A 19,202-nucleotide genomic window follows, 5' to 3' on the forward strand; every position below is an offset into this window, starting at 1 on the left:
TCTTTGGGGGAGATTTGCATTTTCATAATTTAACTTAAAGATTAAGTGCTCCACTTGAGGGTAGATAACATTGATTTGATTTAGCTCTGTAGAATGATGGATAAAAAACAAGTTGTTATTTCTTAGTTCTTTGGGTTTTTACAAGACAAGGACAAAACCGTTTTCAACATGAAAAATGGTATTACGAGTTTCTCTGACCAACTGTAGGACTTTAAGTCTATATAAAGCAACTTTGGTAAAATTATAAATTGACTGGAAATGCACAGACAGTAAGCCATTACACGTCATGGAAACCGATCAAGGAGTGTCTTTTTTGCTTCACACAAACACACGCACGCACGCACACACATACTTACAGCAACCTTGAACAGTTCAACATTCTTAAACAGTCCCACTTTACCAGATGTAACGGCATTTACTAAAACAAAATATTTACAAAATATTAATAAAACATCTTTAAATAATGCTGTTTAACATAACAAAGTGGTTTACAGAATAGACACCACGACTCCATTATGAGCCTGTTTGTATCTAGTGTTGTTTTCCCATACGAATCACATCCAAAAGTTTGACCAAATACTTGTAAGTGAAATATTTAAGATTAACAAGGTTTGGTTTTGGCACAAGGAAGAATTAAAAAATGTTGGAGGAATATTCGTCATCATATTCAATTATCAGTGCATCATTTAGCGCCCTCTTGTGTGCTTCACAAGTATAACACTAGACTCTACAACAACAGTGTGAGCCAAACATGTGGTGCTCCTCAGGATCCTCTCAGCACTGAGAGACAGCTGATGAATCAGACGGAGAGTGACTTAATGACAATGGTGTGAGTTACTAAATGTGGAGAGGGCTGCTGTTCCCATGATCAACAGCCAACTTCTCTGGCGAAAGCTTGTGTCTGACAATTCGGTTTGAATGTCTCCACAAAGACAAGCAGCGTCACTTTGACTGCACTGGCCAAAGTGTAAAGAGTGAGTTCATTTTTTTAAGTGAACATACACCCCACTAAAAGTTTTTATGAAAAAAGAAAAACTTTAGCTAAATAAGACCTACATGACCTGAATTCACATGAGAAAATGCCACAGCACAGTAACAGCTTCAAGTTACGAGAAGAAACTCATATATTGCTGTAAAAGGAACAGACTTGGAGCCCTCGCTCTAAAGTGCACTGCGTTCAAGCCGTGGTCGGTTCTTCCGTAGAGTTATGACCAGCCCGTGGCTCAGATAACAACTAAATGAAGGATGGCGGTAGGCTGTCTGTAGAGGTATGTCTAGAAGGAGATCAGCCAAGTCTGTGTAGAGAGAGGATGAGGAAGGTCTGGGAACAGAGTCAAAATATGACCTCTCTCAGTATCTCATTCCCCTGTCTCTGTGTGTCGCTGTCCGACAGCAGTGGGGGCTGAGTTGGCACGGCGATCCTATAAGGCAAATTCTCTTTAGTCAACATCCTCCTGGTGGCAGAGACTAAGCGGGAATAGTTATCCGGGTTGTACTCAGACAGAGGGGCCCGCGGGGGGCACAGCAGCGGCAGGTTGTCCCTGTCTGTGCGTGCCAGGAAGAGTGGCGGGCGGCGCTGGCTCTCTCCCTCCTTCACAGAGTCAGGCAGAGGCTTGCGTTTGCTCTCGGGCAGCAGCATGATGCTGAGGATGGAGAGCACGGCAAAGGACGAGAAGATGACGTGGTGGAGGAAGTAGCCGCCATTGTTCTGGAGCTCCATCAGGGAGGAGGCCGCCATGCCAACACAACCCGCTGCCAGCACCAGGCCCAGGCAACCACCTCTGACAAGGAGATTATAGAAGACGAGAACCAAACATGATCAGTGTCAAGGTGTAGCTATCCGACAATATTTTATATTATGTTAATGTAATTTTTGAAGACATTATTCAATCAATCAATCAATCAATCAATCAATCAATCTATCTAAACAGGAATAAAGTGTGACTGCTTTGAGCGGCGAACTAACATTCATTCAAAATGTGTTTGGTCTGTTATGGAATTTGTCTACAGTTACAAAACTATTTCTACAGACACTTTGGTCAAAATTATATTCACTTACCGAACCACTGTGGGCATCACCTCACAGGCAAAGAACACACTGAGCATGGCGAGAGCCTGAGAGAACAACAGACCCACGACAGAGAGCACCAACACCAGGCCGCCACGCAGGTCTGACAAATGAAAGGAAACATCATTTTCCCGTCTGCCGTACGAGAAACTAATGTGATCCCAACATATTTTACATTAGTATGTCATAAGAATTACATTTTCAAGAGCATGGGGCAAGATGCAAAGATATTCACATCAAGTCCCATGTTCGGTCCTGACCCAAAGGATAAGATCATTATTTACAGTGTTACCATCACTTCTGTCTTGCAAAAAGTATAAGACAAATTACATTTTGACATATGTTGTTTCATAACTCAAAACTCTGGTTCACAAATAAGCCAACACTCTACAATTTTTAAGTGCTATTGTCAACATACTGTATGTTGTGGTGGAAGAAAAAGCAGAAATTTGAAAAAATAAAGGAAAGACTTTAGGATGGCCCTTTATTTTCCAAATGTCAGCTTTTTCCATCCAACACAAAAATAGGTCTCTCCATACAGTTATAATAAGTTATAAATAATAACTTTTGTAAAGAAAATGTACAGATGTACCGTACATTGTGTGAGGGCCAGCAGGATCAGAGATGACAGACCAGTGATGATGGCAGAGAGCAGAAGCATGCCACGCCGACCAAAATGATTGACAGACAAGCAGATGAAGATGCAGGCAACCGCTCCGGTTATCACACGGAGAAAGTAGGTGAAGTAGAAGTTGGTGGTATAACTGTGCAGATTTCTGGTGAAACAGTACTGGATCCCCGTTCCAATGAACCTGGAGGAGAGCTGATAGGGTTAGGACACACACATCCATTTATCATGAAATTAAAATTTCAAGAGGGGCAAAAAATCAGTTAAAGCTATAACGAGTAAGTCGGCACGTTGGCGACACCTTTGAACAAAAGCGGTAGTATTTTTACGACGCCAGCTGTCGTGAAGCTCGTGCAGGGGGGCGTGCGAGATTCAAATAATCAGGAAGCAATATAGTGCATATCCGTGTGTTGAAAGTGTGAGGGCACCGGACTCTTTTCGGCTCGGTGAGAGTGGTTAGTGACACAGCATCAACTACACCTGACTGCAATGAGTTGATGCAGGTTCACCTAACTACTCTCTCTCACGGAGCTGAAAGATTACGTGTCCTCACAGAAAGCGAATGAACGAGAGACGGCAGTTAGTTATGGATCACGATGAGGTAATGTGTTTATGTTGTTGTAAATAATGACTATTTCAGATGAATAATGGTCATCTGATGATGCTGGTGAGGCAAAGTAAACTTTGTTTTAGTAGGCTACCGCTCATTCATTTAGGAGTAAACACTGCAGTCTAGGTTCACTCCGTGAAATTGTGTATACGTTGCTTGGCAACGCCCTCCCGTCCGCCTATCACTCTCCCTTTTAGCTTTTCTTCATTGCATTTTCTTTTTTTTCTTTGATGGTTCAGCCCCGTTATCAGTCATTATGACGACAAATAACTGTCTCAAACAAGGCTCCCGCTCCCCTTCTAGGGTGACCAGATCGCATTTCCATTACTTTTCACACGTCCCGCAAATTGAGACGTTGTCCCGCATAGCTATTGAAAGTGAGCCCCCCTTTTTAAATGCGTGTTTTATAATCTGGCATTTATCCGATAGATGTGAGGAGACAGCAGTCTCCGTTTGTCTGTGTGTGTGTTTGTCTGTGTGTGTGTATCGGGCTGCTGAGCTCTGTGAAGGTGGTGCCTGCAGTGCTTCAGCATTTACCTTCCTGTTACTTCAAAATAAAACTCACGTTTGTCAAGTGAAATACTAATGTGAAGCCAGTGAAATGCTTTTAATGTGAAGCCGCAGCCTTAATGCTCTATTTGTTTAACAGTAGCTAACTTAACTGCTGCGCGCTGATCTAAAGATAGTGTTTTTCAATATAGAAAGCCGTGTCTCTGGCATTACCGGTGGTGACACGAGTTTATTTTGCTAAATAAACGGCACTTTGTCCCGCATTGTCCCGCACAAACGTAGTCTTTGTCCCACATCTGGTGAATTGGGATCTGGTCTCCCTATCCCCTTCCCTCACCTGGAGTGATAGGCTTCTCAAATTGCGTTCCTGCGCCACACTGAAATCTGCGACCAATACGGATATGTGACCATAGAGCATGCACGCGTGAACCGAAAATCGGACTGGGTGTGCGACCAGACCAAATGCAGTAATAAAAACTATATAAAAACGTCTTTCTTTGCACTGATGGTCTCGTTTGCTGTTAAAGGTAATTTATGATTATGAGAGGAAACATGAGGCTGTTTAAAAGATATTTAAATGTTACTCGTTGCCGCTTTAAGTCAGGTTAACTTTCCCTTTTATACACCGATAATAAAAACTCACAGCGTGAAGCTGAGGATAAGACAGTTCTTCCAGATAACTCGAGTCTGACGCAGCTCCAGAACTGAAAAGTACCTGGGCCGATAGTCTTCTCCGTATGCTGAATCTATCTCTGTAACAGACAAAGAGAAGAATTCAACGTATACACAAAGATCCAGAGGTTTTAAGGGCTAGGTATAATTCTACAGGGGATGGGTTATAAACTATTTGTGACAAATGTATAGTGTATAACAAATTGCTATGAATACAATTATGGATTAAATCTGATAACCATGAGCCCAAATAACATGCACTAAAGCTCTAAAAGCTAAAAAAAATAGAAAAGGAAATAGTTTCAAAGCCTAAATAATGCATTATGACTTTTCAACTCATCCTACACTCTCCTAAAGGTGGAGATTCTGCAGAAATCTTTTTTGTTAAAATCAATGAATATCTCCTCACGATCCATACTGTCTGTACTGATCCACCGTAGTTATGAGTAATGCTATCGATATAGGCTAAGATTTATCACTATGAAAATACAGGTAGAATGTGTTTTTAGTAGTACTGTAGCAAGTGTGACAATAAGGCAGTACATATTTAAGTATGTGCATAAGCTAAATACTAATCAAAGCCAAAATATTAGCTGATCACTAGCTTAGTAGCCAATATTGATAACATTGTTGCTAGCTAGGGTGGGTCTGTCCTTTACATATCCGTTTACAGAGCTGAGGCTGTGTATTAAACACCAGATTTTCTTTCAGCGCACACACAGTATGGATAGGTAGTAGATTGTTAGGAGACATTCACTGATTTTGACAAAAAGTGATTTTGTCAACAAGCGTTCTCCAGAATTGCTGACTCCACCGTTAACCCCACTGAAAATGTCTTTACTGACGTCCAGAAGATGAACTTTTCACATCAGTGATGCACCGGTGTATTCAAGGACCCTGTGACATCACTGATGGGTGTAGTCACAGGTGAAGCAGGCTCAAAAGTTTTTTAAACAAACAGGGCAAAATAACACTGTTCTTCAGCTCAGTGTTAAGTTACTCTTTAAACTGCTTACATTTAGGCATTGCAATGCTTTTATCATTGCTCAAAGCAGAATTCACAAGAACTAGTTAGGGAGAAAACAATAGTTCCTGTGCAGTGTTGGAGTTACTCCCACTGGAGAGCTGAGGGGCCAGCTGGGGCTGCAGTGTGTTTTTGTTCAGCGGAATAACAGTGAAAAGTCTAACAAAGCAGATTACCATACTGTATACAAATCATTATCTTTGCTCATAACCGATTCATTCCCCTTAAACTTGAAAGAAACATGCTGTCAGCAGAATGAACATGCTCTAATGTCATTTCAGGCTGAATTACCAAATCATCATATCGGTGAGGTTAGAGGTTATTTCAGGCACAGTTTAGGGCAGTGGTATGATTTTTATTTTTTTATTTGAGTAATGGATTAGTTTTCAGAAAATGTATCAGCAACTATTTGGACCACTGATTAATCGTTCAAGTTATCTTTTGTTTCACAAATACAAAAATAAATCATCGTTTCTAGGGTTTATGTATTAGAGACATCTCGTCCGCACTTTATTTAACTTAATATCAAGATAATGCTTGTTTTCTTGCTTGTGTCCACAATATACATGGCGTATTTAAATGAACGTTGCAGACGACAAATGGTTTTCCAGAAAGAAAAAGACAGTTTGCCTGTACCTGATAGCAGGGTTTCACCGGGGTAGATTTCATCTCGCAGACACACACCGTTCCTGGTGGAGAATTCCTGAAGGCTCCTCTTCAACTGCGGGATCTGAGTTGTAGCCAGCAGCCACCGAGGAGACTCTGGAAACACTGACGCACAGCTGAGGAAAACAACTCTGTTAGCATATCTCAGAGAGATACAAAGCTCCAACATTCTCTGGAACATCAGCACAGAAGGTGAGAATATGAACACATGCAATACAAACTACAGACTTCGGAACCCACTTTACAACTGAGGTCTTTTTAGTAAACACTGTTTAAATGTATGTGTATCTTGGACTCAACAAGACTTCTTGAATGAATAACTGAAGGGAAGTTGGATGAAGGGAGGCGGTGAGTGTTGACAAGAATTTTCAAAATAGGATTTGGATGTGGTTAACTGTGAACATGTTTGCAGGGTGTGAGCTTGGAGCAGGAGAGAATCCAAATTGCAGGTCAAACATATCAAACTGTCACAATGTGAGTCTAGTACAGAGTGCCACTGTATTATAATGAACTGCCCTTAATGCCTCAACAAATATACACATGGTGTGTCCACCTCGGCGCCCCGCATACTGTCACCTGACTCACCACCAATAGGAAAGCAACAAGAGCAGAGGCAGAGTGGCCACAGCTTGGAGAACCGGCCAATCGCGGCACAGAGCAGCGAAGCCCGGCAACAGCAGCTCTGCGAACACAGAGAAGAAGCTGCTGACCATGGCAACCATGAGGCGATGTGGAGGGTCACAAAGCTCCAACCCTGAGAGAGTGACGAGAGCAGGGATAACATCAAAACACTGCTGAAGCAAAATTAATACATTAGTCCATAACCAATCCATTGCCTTTCAGAACATGAATCCCTATGAAGATAAGACTACTGGCTAAAATAATGTTAGAGGAAGTGTTTAGATGATTCAAACGTCATGTCAACACAGGCCACATTGAAGATCAGATGTATACAGTATGATGGACAGTAAAAAGATGTGAGGTGCGCATTTGGACTTGGTCATGTGTAACATGGAATCCTCTCCTTCACTTTACTGCAACCTCGTTTGCAGCTTGTTTTGCGAGTTTAAAAGCAAAGCAAAAGTCTGCATACCATCTGAAAAGACATAAGGGCATGGTTCAGCAAGCTAGATATAGGAGATACTCTGTGCTGACGTCCAGTTTTTTGGTAGTGTGTCAAGCTGTGCAAGTCTCGGCTGACCTTTAACCTGCTTCCCCTCAGAGCTCTGGGGCCGTATTCACAAAACATTTTATCTTAGCACTAAGAGTACTCCTAGGGAGCACTAAAAGTTCTTAGTAAGGAATAATTTCTTAAAACCTATTCACAAAGCTGATAAGACCAACATTTACTAAGGAATGGGAGGGACTCCTAAGCTAAGACTAGAGGGCGGTGTTGACCCTGTTGCTATGGATGATGTCATGTTCATACCTTCTATGCCTACAGTGATTGGCTGAGAGGGAATGAGAGCGAATTTATGATAGAAACACTGTGGGAGATATCCATATTGTGTCGCTGTATTAAAGTAAAGAGTTTTTATATACAATTAATGACAAGTGACACTGATTTAACATGAAACCAAGATACTGCAGGGTTTCCCACACATTATTTCACAATTAGCCTACAATAGCGCCACATAGGTCTATTCATTTTAAATTTTACAATTATTTGAATCGGAAAAAATATCCTCATTGAAGAGCTGCACGCCATGCACTCTCACTGTATTTCTCTCAACGGCGGACTATGCAGCAATAGCCAGACAACGACAAACCGGGAAATTCAACATTTAGAAACAACAGCCGGCGAAATCGTAAAGTGCATGCGGAAGGAAAAAGGCGAGACGCGCAACTATACAGTAGCGGACCTCTGGAACGGAGGAGATGCTGCGAAACGCCATATAGGCCTCTAGTAGGAAATGAAACCCAAATGTGACACCAACAGTAACTTTCAGTGCATCGTAAACCCAAAGCAACTGCAGGAAAAGGAACTTAACCCTCCTATTGTACTGGGGTCAATTTGACCCCACAAGACATTTCTTTTGAGGGGAAAACATGTTTGTCATTCACCAAATGGTCTGAAAATTATAGGGGTTGTTCAATACTATGCTTTTGATGATTCCTATACATTTGAAGTGTTTTGATAAAATTATGGGTGTTTTATTGAATTTTATAACACCTGTTGTACTCTGGGATCAACACAATGGTGCAATGGGGCAAAATGTCACACTATACTGCTTCTAACAGAGGAAATACCCGCCCCCCCCTTCTTCTAACGACATCCACACACACACACACACAAACACACACACACACACACCTACACACACACATACACACACACACACACACTTCACCAGCACACACACACACACGAGCACACACACGCACGCAAGTACGCACATACACACACACAGACCCACACACACACACACAACACAGACACACACACACCCACACACACACATGCACATACCTGTACATGAGCACACACCAACGAGCGCACACACACACACACACACACACACACACACACGCACACGCACACACACATGCACACATGCACACATGAGCACTCCCCCCCCAAAAAAACACACACAGACACACACAAACAGAACCAACACCTGTGCCTTTGATGTGTGGGGTCAAGCAATGGTTAGGAAAACAAAACACATAAACAGATCGTTTCTGGCAGACTCTGCACCATTTCAAATCTTAGTCCGAGACAGGCAGCATGATCAGTAGGCAGCAGGCTTTACCTCAGAGGCTTGTGAGCTCATTTTGAACCAAGTTCAACAAAATGCAATGAAGTGAATCAGCAAAGATCACTCCATAACTACCGGCCTCGCATGCAACTGAGGGACAAATCGAGGGTGACTCACTTCTAAAAAGTACATTTTTGCAAAGTTTTACATGTTGTAATGTTGTTTTGTAATGTTAAATATGTCGGGTAAAGAGTGAGGATAAAGTTGAGTATAAAACTGAAAAATTGAGGTTAGTGATTATTTATGCTTTTTGCCTTAGAAACAGTCAAACCAGGCGAGAACTGACCCTGCCTGGTTTGACTGTCTAAATCCAAAAATGCATACTTTTATATAAACAAGGTCTGTTGGCCCTAAATTCAAAAACTAAGGGAAATATTTATGGTAATGGGTTGGACTCAAGTCAGACTAAAGGTGTAACACAAAATTAATTGATAATTTATACTTTATAGGCTTTAAAAAACAGCCGAACCGGGCGGGGTCAATATGACCCCAGAGGACCAAGGGTGTTTGTATTTGCTCCTATTAAAAAAATCTAAGTGATTCAAAAACAGTTTTTTCACTAACCTTTGACATAAGCCACTCTCTAATAAGTCATATAGCCAAAATCATGTTAGGGATTTTTTTTTTTTTTTTTTAATTTCAAATCGAAAAAATTGTATATTTTTATGTAAACAAGGTCCGTTGGCCTAAAATTCCAAAACTAAGGCAAATATTTGTGGTAATGGGTTGGACTCAAGTCAGAGTAAAGGTGTAACACAAAATTTATTGACAATTTATACTTTAGGCTTTAAAAAAACACCAAACCGTTTGGGGTCAATATGACCCCAGAGGACCATGGGTCTGTCGGGAGTACATTACGAGGGTTATAAATATTTTATTATAAACATTTAATAAATATAAATGTGTCAATACTTTCTAAATATAGCTTTACTAAGATCATTAACCCCTTACAGCTATCTAAAACACCATCAAATGACTGTCTGTGATTTACTCTTAGTGACTTAGGAGTCCTCTTGAGGACTCCTAGCTTTTCATAGATTTAGGAGCTAGTTTTAGCGCTAAAATGCTTTGCGAATTACACTTATTTAAAAAAGTTAGGAGTCCTAAAATTAGGAGTGAAACGGCCCTTATTTTTGAGAGTTACTCCTAAATCAGCACGTTAGGACCTACTCTTAGCCTTAAAATGTTTTGTGAATACGGCCCCTGGTTCTCTTTCCAGAGAAGGGGGGGTGGGGGGGGTGAGGAGCTGACTTCCTGATTACTTCCTGGCCTTCGGTTCTGTCCTGCTATTGTTTTCTCCTCTCCGTGGAGGACGTTACAGAGAAAACATTGCTCTCTGGCCTTCATCCCAGCCCAGCCCAAAACCCAAAGAAACAAAATCTGGATTCACTATAGCCCTGACCTTGCAGGAATGTGGGAGTATGTGTATATATCCAAAGCAGACGTAAATGTGTATGTGTGTATTTCAGATGATATCACTACCTAGTACCACCTCGTCTGACGAAGGAATGCCCACAGTTTCTACAAATGCTATCGAAATTACATCCCTCTCTCACTTCCCTTTTGTTTTAGACAGTTCCGGAAGAAAAACACACAGTATTCGATGCACTTTGTATCTCTGTAACAGCCAGAGGGATCTTATGATAGACAAACTTGTGCTGAAGAAGGGGGAGCTAAATATTTGACACAGAGGGGGGTTTTACATCGGAGAAGACAGCTGAAAGATAGAAGTAAAGAAAAACCAAGCAGCTGCCTGCTGTCAGTCAGGGTTCAGCACAATCACATGGCAATACGTCATCATCAGCTGAGGTTCCCAAGCAACTCCAATAGTCTGTCCTACACATGTCCACCTTGCAAAGGCCTAATATACTGCACATAATATAATTATTATAAATATAATAATATAAGTCCATATTTTTTCAGGAGTCTTTTTTTCAGGAGAGCAATTCAAACATGTAGCCTACAGCAATAACAAGAACTACAGTGTCCCAAGCCATGCAACATACTTATGATAACAGTATACTGTTCTTGTAGTTAGTATACAAAAAAGTGAATCTTTAATAAATTGTGACATTAAATTCAAGATTACCTAAAGCATTTTTCAGGTATTCAATGCATTTAAATCCTGTAATTACATCTCTGTGTAGTGTTTTTTATTGTTGATGACAGGCTCCGCTATTTGTTCACTGATTTCCAATTGCTTTTAAACCACAAAAGGATTCATGGGACAAAAAGGAAGCATATATTCCAGTGTTGGATTTATTGTGATTTGGAAAATGGCTCATCCCCTTTGCACCACACAATCAGATCATGTTTAATTGCAATTATTATTGACCAATTTATCATTAAAAACAACATCAGCTTGTTTGGCGGTGTTGTCAACAGATACAGCAGTTACTCTATTTTTATATTTCTGCTGTGTTTCAGTTTTTAGTTGAAGTCAATCAAAAACCCTTTGTACTGCAGGTAACCACATGCGTCACCAAATCAGCCAGGACTAAAACCCTTGACTTTGTAATAACTTGTAATACAAAAAGGGGAGTTCAATGTATAGGCATTAAATATGTTTTTGTCTAACAATTCAGTACATCACAAGTATTTATTTTCACTTTCTTGCATTAAGAGTAAACTAATGCCACAGTTTATACATTTTCTGGGTTCAGGGTTGGTCAGTTTGAGCCTTTAGTATTTCTTCAGAGTTAAATAATCAAAAATATTTCTCCCCTGTGCATCCACTGTACGCTCTTAGTACCTTTATTTAATAAACCACCATTAATAATGTGATCTAATGACAGTAATCACATAAGTGTTTACGAAATGAAAGCCTGAATGATGTCAGCAGAACGGATAACATACAGTACAAGACTTTGTTACAAGGTCGGCAAACAATAAGTGACTTAAAACGAAGAGATGAGTGATTTCAGATAATCTCCTGAACATTACGAGGTTACATTTATCTACAGCCTCTCATAACATAACTACATTTTACAACAGGATAGTTGACACAACATGCAAACACATTTATCATAGATCTGCCTCTTTGAAGCCACAATTTGCCACCACCAACTTTCATGGTAAAATACTGTCAAATTGAATATAAAGCCTGCATTTCTTTTTTTTTAAACTATAACTCATTCATCCTACCTGGAGAGACAAATGATATGTATGAAGTATTATAAAAAGTAAGAGGTAAAGCATCAGCTCATTGGTGATAAAACAGAGATAATGTTGACATCTTCAATCACCTAGAAACCACAGAAGCTACTTTTTTTATTTTACCTGTGATGTGGAAATAATTGTAGCATTAAACATTAGACTAACTTTATATTGTCTTTCAGTTCTTGAATCTCAGACAAGAGAAATGAAAGTATCAAAACTAAAAAGGTTTGCATTGGGCATTTGTATTCAGTGTTGATTTCATGATCTAATACTTTTTTTTTCTTCCAAAGAGTAAAGCGTTACAATAAACTGTGATTACTGACTGTGCATTTGCTGACAATTTGCTCACACATTCAAGAACATTCACATATCAAGCAACGTGACAGGATTATATTCTACGCTGGGAATGACAAGGCCATAGATTATTACATTAACATTATGTAATTATTTACATAACATGAGTTTTTCTGTAACAGAAAGTACTCTACGTGTATTATCACGATCTTTGTGTTAAACACACTATGACTGGAGAATCATCCAAAATATAAGACAAATCTAAATAACATACTCTTTAATATTGAGACCAAGACATCAAGATGGGGTTGAGGAACTCTCAACCCTATTGCACTAACTCATCGCCTCTTATTTCACTTTTAATCATGTTTGTGTCCATTTTGCTACCATATGTTATTTATTTTGGAAGTGGTGTACAAGTAACAAATCTAAACAGATTAAACAAATAAAAATATGACATTTGCATTAACAGCGCCAGCAAATGACTCAGAGCAAAGTGCCGGAATCCAAATGTGCTCTCTAAAATAAACAAATAAGTTAGGTAATGCACATGAGGAAGCTGATTATTATTATTTTTTTTTTTAAACTTCCAGAGAAGTAAATTACTGCCACGGGATGCTCAGCTGCAGAGTAATTTGGACAATAGTTAAATGTGTGAATACTGAATACTCACTGGCAATGTATGAGGACAGAAAGACCCCGGCTAGCATGGCGCCCTGAAAGAGCCTCAGCAGCAGGAACACCACAGCACTGTTGGACAGACACACAGCCACCCCCAACAGACAGGACAGACTGAGGGAGAGGAGAAAGCCTCGACGACGACCCAACCTGAAAACACACATGAAACATTTATCACCTCTCAGTGACAAAACATGTTTGAAACTATGGAGCACCAGAAGTGTCCACTACAAAATAAAAATAAAACTCATATAAATAAATTGTAAAATAAACTTTTGAAATAATCTCCTCCCTAAAACGCAACCAATTATTATAAAGGGGTTTAATGGGAGTTGATTTTTATATATTATTAGTTATTTTTTATCCAAAACGGCAACGCTGTTTTCCATATGACACTTATTTCACGCCACTTTTTTATTTCTTAATGTCACTTTTTCATAACAGTGATGGTTTCCCCACCCGCTCTCCTTTCAGCCAATCACATGTCCCAAGCTCAGCAACCGCTAACAGATTTAGCCAGTTAGTATGTACCGTACATGTTACAGAAACAACAATGCCATTTATCAAATGTATTCACATGTTGATCAATGTTATAATAATGTTAATTATTTTATATTGAACACTTTGGGGTACCATATAAATAAGGATTATAACTTACCAGTCACACAATGTTCCAATGAAGATGTATCCCAGAATCCATCCTGTCATGAAGCAAATATGCTGCACAGGGATTTTCCAGTAGTCACTGCAAACCAGGTTCCACTGCACGGAAGACAAAGACGTACATTGAAACAACTAGCTCAATATTAAGTTGGAAAGAAAAGGCTTCTGGAATAGAGAGCACAGCCATTCCATATAAAAAGATACCAATTGTTTTACAACATTAAATGAGCTTTACATTTATTTGATTTGTTTTACCTGTGGCTCGCGGGCATCAACATTTTGACATACTTAAAAAACTGTATGTGTTTTCTTCTCACTTTTGTCTAAATTATTTAATTTATCAATGGAACCTGGCTTATTCTACGCTTCTATTAACAACCAATAATGTTTAAGTCCACCTCTTGGACTCAACCCTTTCTATTTAGTTCTGTTTAGTTTAGTTTTTTTGCCAGACTGGCATACGGCAAAGCGATGCAGTTGACAGAAAAAAACTGCTTTGTGAGACGCATCAATAAGACTGATTTGAGACTTGACCCAACATCACTCTGTGTGCTTCTTGTTTGTCTTCTTAACAACATAGTTTCAGATGCCAAGAGGGCAAGAACAGCTTTTCACTTCTTTCTTGTTTCATCTGGTGCTTCTATGACCTTTTCAACCAAATTTCGAGTATGAGCAAGTTGACTATCACCAGCTGAAAACAGAAGAAAACTGAAATAAAGGGAATCAAACTAAAATCTTTGCTTCAGCACATGGACGACAGTAAAGCACATGTGATTTGGAGTTTATATAAAGCACACTCCAACAAAAACCTGTGAGCGACGTGTATACATCCTAAATATATGGATGACTCCAACAAAAGGTAAATGAACAAATTGTCCTCAGTTCGCAACCAGTAAACTCACAAACATGCAGAGATTTCTGTGAGAAAGCAGGAATGTAGATCATGCCGCTCCTAATTGAGTTAAGATGTCTGCTGACAGTGTTATTACATTAGAGCAAAGTAATGCTCGAGGTAGAGAGTGGAAGCAGCTCTGCGGGTGATAAGTACCAGTCCCTTCTCTCTTTTCCTACTACTGTATGTCCTCTGTCTGTAGTTGGTATTTATAGACAGCGAACATTTTACATATATACATAAATTGGTACAAGGTTTAGGATCAGAGCGTCAGAGTCAAATAGTCATAAGATTTTATTAAAAGTTAGAACTAAGGACAGTCTGAATATAAACTTATGAAAAACAGAACTGAAAAAAAACATCTAACAATTTGACACAAGGATAGACTTTCAAAAAACTGTCAAGTAAAGACAAACTTTTTTAAATCCTACCATTCTTGCTCGGGTTTGTTATATTTTAGAACACATTCTTTGAACAGACCGTTTGTTATTTTAACCATTTTAGACCATATGTGTCTGATATATAAACATTCATCTAATAATTTGGCAGCATGTTGTCAGATTGAGCTGGAGTGGGGAGCATCTGGGTGTTAGGTGTTTTGTCCTCTCTACGGAGCATTCAAGGCAGCTGCCTGGAAAGCACTGTTGGTAGGACAACAGTAAAGGTTAGGGTTAGGGTTATGTTTAGAGTTAGAGCCTTGCAGGCAGCTCCAGGCAGCGCTGCCTCCAAGGCTCCGTTGGGAGGACAAAACACCTTTGAGTGTGGGTCTGGGTGTGCGTGCGTGTGTGTTTGAACTTGTGAGTACATTTATGTGCATATGGGTGGTAGGATGGCCTAGAGGAAAGGGGGCCAACTAGTAACCAGTTGGTTACTGGTTCGATCCCTAGGACCGGACTCCTTCACATACCACAGATTAGACTAGAAATTCATGCTTTTGCTGCACAGTAGATCACAAACACAAACACGCTACACACACAAACACACACACACAAGTGGGTAATTACGGAGAAAACAAATGAATGGTTTATGTAAACTGTGTGGTTACTTGAATAAAGTCATTGATTTAGGAATATGCACAATAAAAGCCCAATGAGAAGGTCTTCAAAATGGATTTTTGACTTTTGACACAGTGTACCTCTTGAACACAGGCCTACAGATGAAACAGCAACACCGATCTTTAGTTTATTGTACCACCTATTCATATTGTGATTCAGTTGTTGGATTATTCCAAGGTAACATTACAATGAATTAATCAAATGTCCAATAACCACACAGTGAACCTAGGGCTTGTGAGGGCTATTAGGACGTTTTAATCTTGGGGGGAAGCTGTCCCTCTTTCAAAGCCCTGATAAAAGATACAAGGGGGTCAACTAGTTAGCTGTTGTCTGAACTGTTGGTACATTAGTCACAAACATTACCAAGAATGTTGTATCAAGTCTTAACAACATGTCACTTATGCCAAAGAGGTGGGGACCCTCACCAACACAACCCCCTTAGAGATGAGACCATCTGTAACATTAACCCACTCTGAGGTGTTTCCATTGTTTTGCCTAACAAGTGTATTTCATGGCGATGAGATCTGTTCAATTTTCCTTTACTAAAGTTTTCCTATGATGCAGCTGATGACACGAGGAGCGGAAGCTGGTGAACGAGGTGTTCAGGGTCTCAGGAAGGAACACGGAGGCCTTAGACTTCCCAGCGCCAGAGAGGGTTTGGAATTGGGGAGAGGGAGACTGGGGGGGGGGGGGGGGGGGAGGTGGGGGGGGTTGAATGCTAACTGCCAGTATCTATTTCCTTGAAAGCTATGATACACAGACAATACTCTGAGGAGAAGTTGATGGGCAATTACCCATAATGACTTTGTCCTGCTCTCCACTGAAGAGCGGAACTCTCGCTGCTTCTTAACTTTACTGTGGTGAAGAGACGCCTATGCTCTGGAGTGGTTGCTGCTTTCCAAAATGCATTACACAAATGCAGTGGTGACGTTTGAGGTCTTTGTACAGGGTCACAAAGAGCCAGACACAACTCTCTTATCAATATTTGCAGTCTGGGATGGATCCTTGAATAGCTGAAGTCAAGGGAAACACACTGGAGAAGATAAACAAATTCCTGCTGATGATTTAAAAACGTTAGTTGCACAACAAAGACCCTGTTCTGGCCCTGGTTATTGTTCAGGATTCACAACATTCAGGAATTCTCACAGGCACCAAGGGCCACAACATACTGTATATTGACTGCCCTTGTTTTTCTACTTTTGAATACTTCAGTTTATAAGCTTAAAGAAGATGTATGTATTTATATTTACACACACTGTATTTCTATGGTCTGACAAGCAGCCGTTTGACCACAGCCTGGTTGAGTTGCTATCTATGATCCTGGGAAATATGGAGTGCCAGGCCAGCAGATAAGTGAGAGTGAAGTAAGACTAAGTTTGACTGTGCGACATGAGCAAATATTGACCTATTGCTGTGAACAGCCGTCTTTGTTGCCACACATGCTTCCAGTGGAGATAAACTGCTGTCATTGAGATGCTGAAACCAACAAAGGTCAGAACCACCATCTAGGAGCAAGGCCAACACATTTCATTAGTTGTTGAATAAAAAAATGGTCTTGTCTATGATAAAATGTATGTGACTTTAGTAATTAACTGTAATGGTGTGAAAAGAAAATTAGATCAATCCAACAAACCACAGTTGAATGGGATCCAGATAAACTGTGGCTCTTTAACCTGACTTCAGATGAGTTTTTCCTCCAATTCATCCCTGTGTGTTACTGCTTTAAAGCGATCCAAACTTAAGCCAAACGCCAACACGGATCTAACCTCCAAACATTCTCTTACCTCAGTGACAAAGTTGCTCTGGAGCCCCGCTGCATGGGTGTACTCCCAACCTATAGTGCAGGACACCCTCTCCCTGGGCATATTTTCAGAGAAGTCCGACGTATTTTGTGGGTACTTGAAGAGTTCACAGTGGCTGAGACCTGTGCCGTTTTCCCAGGGGATGGCGAGGTTGAGGTATCCCTGTGTGGTGAAGTTGCTTAGGAGGAAGGTGGAGGGCAGGAGCCGCGAGTCGGGTTTACAGTGGTAAGAGTCTGGGATGAGGGTGTAGAAAACGTCGCTGAATAAGTTGAACATGACCGCAAAGTTTGGGAACCAGCTGAACACGACCACGATTCGGTTGTAGCGTCCATAGCCGCCGGTATGCGGGAAGATCTTCGTCTCATAATCCATTTGACGACGAGTGTTCGCGGTGACCGATGGTTCTGTTGCCATTGCGCAGTGAGTGCGCACACACCACTGCTGCCGCTCGCCGCAGGAGCAGGTAAAGCGTGCGAGGAAGAGGAAACGCAGGAGGGCAGAGGCTTCTGTGGATCAGATTGCACGGGGTTCCTCCCATGAGACAGCTGGTGCTGCTGCTTCAATTACTCATTTCTGTATCACACTGGAGTCACATGAAAACAACTGAAGTTACAACTGTAATTTTTAATCCTAGTTTTTGATCTGTGCCTCCAAGTGACAAGATTATAGAATCGATGCAGGTAACAGGGCATAGTAAAAATTATTCTACTTTATATTCGCTTTTCATTGATAAAAAATATTAACTTTTGACACCAGAAATGAGAAAACTTTCAACTGCTTAAAATGAAATTCTATAATTATTGTTGGATAGTAAGGATTAAAAGGATATATCCTATTCCACTTTAGACAGAAAAAAAACAATATTGAAAATCAAATATCCTGTATTTTTTAAGCTCCAAAAAAAGTGAATCCTACATTTCCCATAATGCAATTAAACAGCTTCTTGTATCAGATTCTCCCTTCCCTTTAATGGCCTCTATTCAATTTTAAGACCCCATACCTACAGTTCAAAATGCATACATTATTTTAAAATATTTGTTTGCATCCAAACATGACAGTTTTCACGGGCTTAGTTCTGTGTACACACAACCCCACACATTTGTTTGTATGTGTGTGTGTATACTAGGAAAATATTTATATACTATATGGAAATGTGTGTTAAAAAACATGTAAAAATTATTCTATTCTTATATACATTCTTTTTGTTTATTACTTTTTAAACTTATTTTATCGTTGCAAATGTAATTACATTTTTTCCTGATTTTACTCTTGAATGTTGCTGTGTTTTATGTGAAGTGTTTTATTTAATTTTTTATTTGTATAACTTTGATGTAAAGGACATACAGCTTAGTTTGAATAAATGTTGATGGACTGGTCTTTTATATGAAAATCTGGGCTGTTCCTTATGACATGTCAGTCATTGTTGAAGATAATAATGACACAAACAGTGATCTGATTTTGGCCAGACACTTTCACATGTTCCAATTCTGGCAGCATGTCAGAGACGGTCAGACATTCAGATTGTGAAAAATATTTTGCTTGTACTAAATGTTTCTAAACCAAACGCGGTGGCCTCATCCTGCTATGAACAGAAACATGTCTCATGAATACCCAAGTCCACCACTATAATTGGTGCTTAAATTGAGATACAAAGTGATTTTTATATGATTATGCATTATTTTAAATTATATATTCTGTTATATTTGGTGTTTTAGTGGCAAC

The 19,202-nt window shown here is 39.9% G+C and overlaps 1 protein-coding gene across 1 annotated transcript; it reads right to left on the reverse strand.

Annotated features, from left to right (window-relative positions):
• Window positions 1-629: 629 nt before the first annotated feature.
• On the reverse strand, window positions 630-17,903 carry slc22a31 (solute carrier family 22 member 31). Its single transcript, XM_080033472.1, has 9 exons — window positions 17,463-17,903; window positions 13,727-13,830; window positions 13,064-13,218; window positions 6,764-6,932; window positions 6,149-6,294; window positions 4,460-4,568; window positions 2,666-2,880; window positions 2,060-2,171; window positions 630-1,781 (listed from the first exon to the last, which is right to left on the reverse strand). The coding sequence occupies exons 1-9, from the start codon at window positions 17,892-17,894 to the stop codon at window positions 1,334-1,336; spliced, it is 1,890 nt and encodes a 629-aa protein (XP_079889598.1). The 5' UTR covers window positions 17,895-17,903; the 3' UTR covers window positions 630-1,333.
• Window positions 17,904-19,202: the final 1,299 nt, after the last annotated feature.

The sequence above is a fragment of the Ammodytes marinus genome (genome assembly GCF_949987685.1).
Source record: "Ammodytes marinus genome assembly, chromosome: 1".
Taxonomy (NCBI): Eukaryota; Metazoa; Chordata; class Actinopteri; order Uranoscopiformes; family Ammodytidae; genus Ammodytes; species Ammodytes marinus.